Source organism: Silene latifolia, chromosome 11 (genome assembly GCF_048544455.1).
Source record: "Silene latifolia isolate original U9 population chromosome 11, ASM4854445v1, whole genome shotgun sequence".
Lineage (NCBI taxonomy): Eukaryota > Viridiplantae > Streptophyta > Magnoliopsida > Caryophyllales > Caryophyllaceae > Silene > Silene latifolia.
The window spans coordinates 136197228-136206529 of record NC_133536.1 but is presented as its reverse complement, the minus strand read 5'-3'; the positions used below and the strand labels follow the sequence as shown (position 1 = coordinate 136206529).

General features: G+C 37.4%; 1 protein-coding gene across 1 annotated transcript; it reads left to right on the top strand.

Annotated features, from left to right (window-relative positions):
• Positions 1-749: 749 nt before the first annotated feature.
• LOC141611920 (trans-cinnamate 4-monooxygenase-like) lies at positions 750-5070 on the top strand. The gene is made up of 3 exons (XM_074430574.1): positions 750-1619; positions 3596-3729; positions 4289-5070. Exons 1-3 carry the CDS (start codon positions 835-837, stop codon positions 4882-4884), a joined length of 1515 nt encoding a protein of 504 aa, XP_074286675.1. The 5' UTR covers positions 750-834; the 3' UTR covers positions 4885-5070.
• The last annotated feature ends 4232 nt before the right edge of the window (positions 5071-9302 follow it).

The window sequence follows — 9302 nt, the reverse complement described above, 5'->3', positions numbered from 1 at the left end:
ATAACTCAGCCATGGTTTGAACTGGTTTAATATCTCTGATAAGAACATCTATTTTGTTACTTTTATCATATGGAAACAATCCACTGAACATAGAGCAATAAGAATGTAACTAGTTAAGTTTTTATTATTAATAATAATGTTTCATTGTTGTCAAAAAAAAAAAAAAAAAAAAAAAAAAAAAGAATGTTACTTTTATATTACAATAATGAAAGAAAACCGCCCCCAAAGTCTTAAATAAATAAAGTATTAAAAAGGCGAGGAGTATTATTTTGACGTAGTCGTAAACTAGGAAACGAGGTGGGATAATGGACAGCCTATAAGTCGACAAAGAAATAGTAATGCACGAGTCGTGTGCAGCATTAGTTTCCGGTGCAACTTGTATTTTCCACCTCACTCACCTAAAGACTCTGTTTTTTAAATATACCACGTAATTTTCAATGTCCAATTTAGCTTTGACATTTTCTTCACAAAACAACCCTTAAGATAGGGTATTTTCGTCAGGAACAATAAGACGGAGTTTTAAAGTCCATTTTACAGCTAAATATAACGACTTTTGGAAGAAAAACGATCATAAGGTATAAACACTAACTGGATCATTATGATCACATTTAGTCATAAAATAGTCTCAAAATCATGTCTGATTATTTCAGGCAAAAATGATCCGTTTGGAACAAGAATTTGAGGAAAACAAATCACAACATCAAGTAGGCAATTCTTTAATCCCCAACAACCATCATTGACCGATGAGTTTCACCACCCCACGCCAATTCCTTTAAATACCTACATTACTAATAACTTGTCAAATTCAACCCAAACACAAAAAAAAAAAAAACCATGGATCTCATTCTATTACAGAAGGCATTATATGCCCTGTTTTTCGCCATCGTGGTCGCCACAATCATCTCCAAGTTACGTGGTAAGAAGTTCAAGCTACCTCCTGGTCCAAAGGCAGTTCCCATATTCGGGAACTGGCTTCAGGTAGGGGATGACCTCAACCACAGGAACCTCATGGACATGGCCAAGCGTTTCGGCGACATACTACTACTCCGAATGGGGGTGAGGAACCTGGTGGTGGTTTCATCCCCAGACCTAGCCAAGGAAGTGCTTCATACCCAGGGAGTCGAATTCGGGTCTAGAACCCGTAATGTGGTGTTTGACATATTCACTGGGAATGGTCAAGACATGGTGTTCACCGTCTACGGTGAACACTGGCGTAAAATGAGAAGGATCATGACAGTCCCATTCTTCACCAACAAGGTGGTACAGCAGTACCGCACTGGTTGGGAGGAGGAGGCGACTCAGGTGGTGGCTGATGTGAAAAAGAATCCTGAGGCAGCCACCTCAGGAATCATCCTCCGTCGTCGCCTTCAGCTCATGATGTACAATAACATGTTCAGGATTATGTTTGACAGACGTTTTGACTCGGACGATGACCCTCTATACAATAAACTTAAGGCGGTCAACGGTGAAAGAAGCAGATTGTCTCAGAGCTTTGAGTATAACTATGGTGACTTTATCCCTGTCCTTCGCCCTTTCCTTAGGGGATACCTCAACACCTGCAGAACCCTCCAGAGCAGCAGATTGAAGCTTTTCAAGGATTACTTTGTTGATGAACGCAGGTTTAATATTTTTTACCTTCTTTCTTGTCGTTTCTTCTTTTTTACTTTACTCATTTACTGCACATTCAATTCTTTCTGTTTTTCTTTTCTAGCTTCACCGATCGGCGTTTCTTGTTTTATACGGAGTACAATTATTAAAGGGTAGATTTTTTTTTTTTTTGGTAAAAATTATTAAAGGATAGATGGGGTTGGATAATAGTGGCTAACTAACTTTGACTGATGATTTATTCAAAGTTTTTTTTTTTTTTTTTTCAAATAACGCATAAGACCGGTATAATATGGAGGGATGGGAATTCTAATTTGTGATATATTATCACCTTATCTCACTCTTAATTGCTAGACTAAAACCTTTTTCGTAACACATATACTCAAGTTAATGGCATAAAATTATAGTAGTCAGCTCAAACATAAATGATCTTGAATTACCCAAAAACAACCACTAGACTAATACCACATCGGCATTAACTTGTTTGACATTAATTAAAACATTAAGACAGTGATCGCAAATTCGCAACTGTCCCGTAGACCGTAGTTATCTAAAACATTTGGAAACGACCTAACCTACACTATCCCGTCCTTAACATGTCCAATCTAATAATAATACATTCCCTAAAAATTACTCCCTCCTATTCAGAATAACTGTCTCATTTGCCATTTTCGTTTATTCACATAATTATTCCATTTGCCATATTTGAACATGTTTTTTACTTTTCTATCTTTGGCTCTTTTCTTTATTTACCAACCCAATCACCCATAAACCATCATATTCAATACTTTTCATTATTTAACTTCTATATTCTTACCCATATACAATACTTTTCATTATTTAAACTCAATTCCTTAATTTTCGTGCCATTGTCCAAATGGGACAGTTATTCCGAATATGAGGGAGTACTACGTATATGACTTAGAGTGATCTTATCTGAATGGCTCAATTATATACTCCCCATGTCCCGGTAATTTGTTGACCTTTGGTTTTGGCACAAAGACCAAGAAAAGAAGAGATAGTCAATTACTAAGTGACATGTGGACCGAATTGTGTGTGAATGACCAAATTGTTCATCAAATGCATTCCTAAAATAGAAAGGACAACAAATGACTGAAAGACCCAAAAATGGAAAATTATAACAAATGACCGGGATGGAGGGAGTATCAAATACAGTATATATTTATGCTTTTGGCAAAGGTGATGTTAGTGGAAATCCTCTGTCGCATTTGGTGTTTTATTATGTGTTCCACTCCACTTATCTTCTAACACATTAACAAATTAACACATTTATGACAATGACAATATTTTTTTTTTATTTTACTATAAGTGATGTGTCAAAAGGTAAGTGGAGTGGGATATATAATGGGACACAAAAGTGGGATAAAGGATCCCCACCGAATGTTAGGTATATTGTCAAATCTACATTTATAAAAATGAATGAGTTGATTTTTTTTTATTTCTGTAAGATTGAATTGATCTTACATGTACAAGGTTCTCATATAAGCAATTTTTTCCCTTATTAAATAGGGAGTAAATTAATTTCAAAGTCGTTACATGCATTGGACTACTTTAGTTATATCGGAAGGTTCCCTAACAATTTAAGTTTAGGTATATGTCACTGAATAAATTAGCACTTAGTCGCCCTTGGTTTGGTGAGTAAGTGAATGCATTCCGCTATGAGATTTAGTGTGCAAGTCTTGCACGAAGTATTGAAGTGTAAAGTGTTGGTGGCACACAATAAAAATGAAAATAGAAGAACAGATTGCTTGAACAAAACGTGCACACATGCATGGTCCTAGTACCACTAGTATTAGAAAATTGGATACAATGAACATAATTCCGAAGATTCTTGAACAAAACGTGGACATACACATGCAAATCTGATTACATACATAGAAGGAGCGAGGGAGCCATGTGATGTGAATAATGGTAGCTTGGAGATGCACATGCATGAGCATTAATTAATAATTTATTGTGAAATATACAGGAAATTAGCAGGAACAAAGACATTAAACAAAGATGAACTCAAATGTGCCATGGATCACATCCTCGACGCAGAACAGAAGGGAGAAATCAATGAAGCCAACGTACTTTATATTGTTGAGAACATCAACGTCGCTGGTACGTCTCCCTACTTCTTCGAATATAAATTGCCTTCCCCAAGTCCCCAAGCCACTTCAAAAATAGGATTATTATGTCATTGTGGATTTATTTGGTTTGGTGGGTGGTTGGGCGGGTATGGATATCAAGTCTCACCTACAGTTGTTAAAAGCTTATCCGACCCGAATGAATAATTGACTCGAATCACCCAATAACAGCCGCCCCAACAGAAACCGGAAATTTGATGAAACGAATTAAAACCGACCCCACCTGAATTGAAGCAAACTTATAACTTATAGAACCCAAAATGCTATGCACTTAAACCGACCTGACCGAGTAGAATACTAACTGATAACCAATCAAACCTTCCATGCTGTAAACCAAAACCGATTCAAGGAGTAACCGATAGAACTCTAAATGACATGAACTGAATTGATATATAACTTGACTTAAATCAGCCTATTAATCGATTAGCCATACAATCCGACGTGAACATTTACATGCTTTGTATAGCACAAAGGTATAGTACATGAACATTTACTACTCTGTACTAATGAAATGATCAAACGTTAACATACAGCAATTGAGACAACACTATGGTCAATTGAGTGGGGAATAGCAGAGCTAGTGAACCACCCAGAGATCCAACAAAAGCTGAGAGAAGAACTGGACACAGTACTAGGAAAGGGCCACCAAATCACAGAACCTGACACACACAAATTACCATATCTTCAAGCAATTGTCAAGGAGACACTAAGGCTACGTATGGCAATTCCACTACTAGTTCCTCACATGAACCTCAACGATGCCAAGCTAAGCGGCTATGACATCCCTGCTGAGAGCAAGATCCTTGTTAATGCCTGGTGGCTCGCCAACAACCCTGCACACTGGAAAAAGCCTGAGGAGTTTAGGCCTGAGAGGTTCCTAGAAGAGGAGGCCAAGGTTGATGCTAATGGCAATGACTTTAGGTTCCTTCCTTTTGGGGTCGGTCGAAGGAGTTGCCCTGGTATCATTCTTGCCATGCCCATCATCTCCATTACTCTTGGTCGCCTTGTCCAGAACTTTGACCTTTCCCCACCTCCTGGTCAGGCTAAGATTGATACCACCGAGAAGGGTGGTCAATTCAGCATGCGTATCCTCAACCACTCCACCATCGTACTTAAGCCCAGGGCTTGAACTTGAACTTGAAGTGAATCATTTGTTTAACTTTGTTTTTCATATACCATCCAAATTTTGTTGTTGCTCATGTTTTACACTTTATTTATTGATTGATTTCGTTTATTTGTTGCTTGCAAACCGAGAGAATGGATTTTTACTAATTTGGTTTTGTAATCTGAGTTTAAAAAAAAAAAGTTCTTTTGCTCTTTTAGGTTATTCATTATTCATGATGTTTGTTGGGCCAAGAATTATCCTGACCAGACAATAGTCAGGCAAAGAAACACCAAGCCTAGCCTAAACGGAAGTAATCCAATACAAAGCATATTATACCTAGGAAGGTACCAGCCAGGAGGGAAAGACAGGTCAGGCCGTCTATCCGGGCCAGACCAGGAGGAACAACTTACCAGCCGTATGATAGGTATTACTAGAACAAATCAGGCAACAACTAAAGTACAATTGAAACCTAGAGAAATGGTTCCTACTTTAATGGAAGACCTATTCAACAAAATATACGAAGAATGCACTAGTACAATTAAGGCTATTGGCATCGGTTTTAAACAGTGATTGGCATCGGTTCGCAACCGATGCCAATCGAGGCAATGTAAATGACCGTTTTTTCAATTGGCATCGATTCACAACCGATGCCAATTTACGCATATTGGCATCGGTTATTCGGAACCGATGCCAATTTACATTTCTCAATTGGCATCGGTTATATACCGATGGCAATTTACATATATTTGTATCGGTTGTACATACGAAACCGATGCCAATTTTGACATTTTGGCAATTGATACCGTCGTTTCAGTACCAAAAATAAATACCTAAGTACTACTAACAGAAGTCAGCGGTAAGTAGGGTTGATCTCCACAGGGAGGCGGTCACTATCTACTTGTAAATTCGATCCGTCTAAGGTCAAAATTTGGTGGTTTGAGTGTTGTTACTAAGCTAATGAAGGCAAGGCAAGGGATGAAGTAAGAGAGAAATCAAAAGGAGAGAAAAATGCAAGGATGTCGGGTTATCATGATAGATGCACATGTCAGCTAAAGATAGGTCAGTCGATCTAATGTGAGAAGGGTAAAGGAAAGGTTCTTTCGGTCCGCTATCCGCCCTAAAATACAACTAGCTTAGCTTCCGCCCTCACTAGTGTAGTCTATTGCTCATAACAGGTGTATTCATTCCAATCTTCCGATCTAGGATTGAACTTAACCAGATTAACTAGTTCAATTGCATGCATTCAACCAAACGATTATAATTAAATTGTTAATGAAACAATTCTCACATAAAATCTCCTAACCAATTAAAGCATCATCGTTATACTACCATGACTCCCCTAATCCTAGCATTAGGGAATTAGCTACGCATAAATATAAATAAATCAAGAACAAGATATAAAGAAATAATAACCATTGCAAATTAAAGAGAGTAAAGAGAGAATTACAAATTAAGATCCGGAGTAAAGAGAGGCAAGAACAAAGTATCAGCAATTAAGAGAGAAAAACAGTGTTTAAGAGTGTATAAGATGATCATTAAGCTAATGACGACTTCCTTTATATAGGGAAGTAATTATTAGCATAAAATAAACCTAACACGAATTAAGAAACCCGTGTATAATAGCTAAATACTCGATCGAGGACTTTTATATCACTCGATCGAACAAATCCAATCTAAAAACTCTCGATCGAGTACTTTAGGTACTCGATCGAACACTATCAAAAATAAGCCATTCGATCGAGTAGAAAAAGGACTCGATCGAACAAGATAGTACTCGATCGAGTACTTTCCAGCGCACAATTCCTGCTTCGCGCACTGAACTTCAAACGGCTGCCATTTCTTCGTTACTTGGGAAAACAGAGAGTTTCCGGTGGCGTTGGAAAGCTAAGAGGACAAGCTTTCATCTCACATTCGAATCATCTGAAAATACGTTGTATAACTCGAGATATGACTCTTCAAAGTAGGCACTAGTAATTTGAAACTCTTCCTTTGCTCGCCTAGCTATCTTACTTCTTTGCGCATCATAATTAGTAGTTTCCAAGCTCCGACTCAACTCATCTCCTAAATAAATGCATAGGGACATGTATTAAGCTTGATTTTGCTCCTCTCCGGTTCATACCTGCAAATAATACAAGAGAAATCAAAGTAGACAATTCGGGAGACATTTGTAACTAAACACTAAACAAAATGCATAGAGATGCTTGCAAATACGGTACAAAGAGTCTATATAAAACGCACGCATCAAACTTCCCCAAACCAAACATTTACTTGTCCCCAAGCAAACTATATGCAAAACTAATGGATCATAAAAGAAAACTCAGAGCTAGCTACAAATTGTCCACTTAAGCCGATTTAATGCAACAAACTAACACTTATAGCAAAAACTGTCAAATGCAAACGAGTTGTAAGATGTTTATAATAAAGCTGAACTGTCGACCTTGCAAGACCTTTAATGATGGACTCTCACGGGTCACTCTTCTCTCATGAAGCAAAGGGTAAGCATATGAATTGTAAGAGAAGAAAAAAAATAGTCGCTCACCTAAACTACGACCCAAATAAACACGCATGCAGCTAATATGATAGACAATTCTAACTACCGTACATACATTCCAACCAATTAAGGTCCGAGGGCTTACAAAAGCCTGGTAAAGTGAGGTAATGAGTAAGAAAATGCAAAATATTATTGGAAATGTGAGGGTATAGGCGGCCAAGCTAGTACCTGAACAAGACCAAATGGAACATATCCATTTCTAATCCATTAAAATTAAGCACAACGCCCATATTTGGCATTCAAACTCACTAAACCGAACCACAAATACTCCTCATTAGATATAAATAAAGCATAGGAGTGAAACCGTCAACAATTAAACATCTTTTTTTTTCTCTTTCTTCTTTTCTCGGTTTCTTTTTTTTTTTTTTCTTTTTTCTGTTTTTTTTTTTCGAATTCTTTTTTTTTTTTTCTTTTCAACTTCTTTTTTTTCATTTCATCCTCCTTCTCCTTCATAAATTACCAACTCCAAATCAATACAATACAAATCAAACTCGGCACGATAAATTATATACCGCAAAAACATACACTAAACTAGCTTGACAAGGCAGGCTAAATTTGGATGTAGTTAAGGGTCAAAAGGCAAATTTGGCTAAATGTAGAGCTAAATGGGTAAAAATGAAAGAAAGGGGAAATGTAAGCACCTCCCTGCATGTGACACCAACCACTAACCCGAATGTATGTAGGCAAAAAGCAATTGAATTTCATATTCGTGCAAATTAATGAACATGTTATGCAAGGAGTAACTACTAACAATCCTAAATGAAACCGGTCATGAATGACACCGGTTTATAAGGCTCTAAAACTTAGAAATTATAAGTATCAGGTCAAGTCTATTTGTTCAGCTAAATTTTAACATTAACTCGTAGATATGCAATAAGACAAAGCTAAAAGATAACAGTTTAATGCAAAGCCTAAGCAAAGTGCTAAATCATAGTACAATTTCATCATCAAAATTTACCATTCCGACTCCACCTATATGCTAAAGTAACGTGAAATTTTTTGATTTTTTTTTAGAAATTTTTCTATTTTTATGAGATTTTTGATTTTATAAAAATAAACAACAATGCATACAAAAATTAAACGTGACAACAAAAATGCAATAAAAACAACATGCAGACACAGATATGGATGCATAACCTCCCTAAACCAAACCGTACAATACCCTCATTGTACCCAAAAATAGGGAAAGGAAAATGCAAACTGAAAAGGAGAGAGAGAAGCTGTAGAAAACTTACAACATAACGCGAAGTAGGGACCTCCCCAAACCAGGCAGCAACATGGGAGGTCGCTAAACAGCTCCATAACAGCGTCATTGGAAGCAGATCAAGCCAACTTACTCGATAGTACTCGATCGAGAGGATTTAGTACTCGATCGAGTACATTAGGCTGCAAAACTGTTCGATCGAGGAGAAAGGTTACTCGATCGAAATGTCTGTTTCTGTAGGTGCTCGATCGAGGAGGAGGAGTGTTCGATCGAATAGCTCAAGCACTCGATCGAGTAAAAAGAATGCTCGATCGAGTGGTACCTGCAGACAAATAACGACCAAACACCAATTCTAAATCGTTCACAGTCTATGGTTTAAAAACCATTTATTACATACACAATAAAAACTGAAAAGTAAATCAACTAAAAATTTAAACCCCGGGTTGCCTCCCGGATAGCGCTAGTTTCAGACAGGTCCCAGCTCGACCTTCTTTTCTTTATCACCCCAGCCAATCCAGTGGTCACGATCAAAGCAACTCAAAGCTCTTAGCATTAGATCATAAATCTGCGCATGTGCTACACAAGAGCATAAGTAGCACCAAAATAGAAAAATGGCAAATGAAAGCCAACGAAAGTGCCGTCTAAGCCTAACGAATTTGCGATGAAAATATGGTGAAACTTTATAAG

Bases quoted from the DNA above. Each gene is read 5' to 3' on its own strand.
- LOC141611920 (XM_074430574.1), top strand. From the start codon at position 835: ATGGATCTCATTCTATTACAGAAGGCATTATATGCCCTGTTTTTCGCC. The intron at 1,620-3,595 runs GTTTAATATTTT...TGAAATATACAG, and splicing joins TACTTTGTTGATGAACGCAG to GAAATTAGCAGGAACAAAGA. The intron at 3,730-4,288 runs GTACGTCTCCCT...GTTAACATACAG, and splicing joins TGAGAACATCAACGTCGCTG to CAATTGAGACAACACTATGG.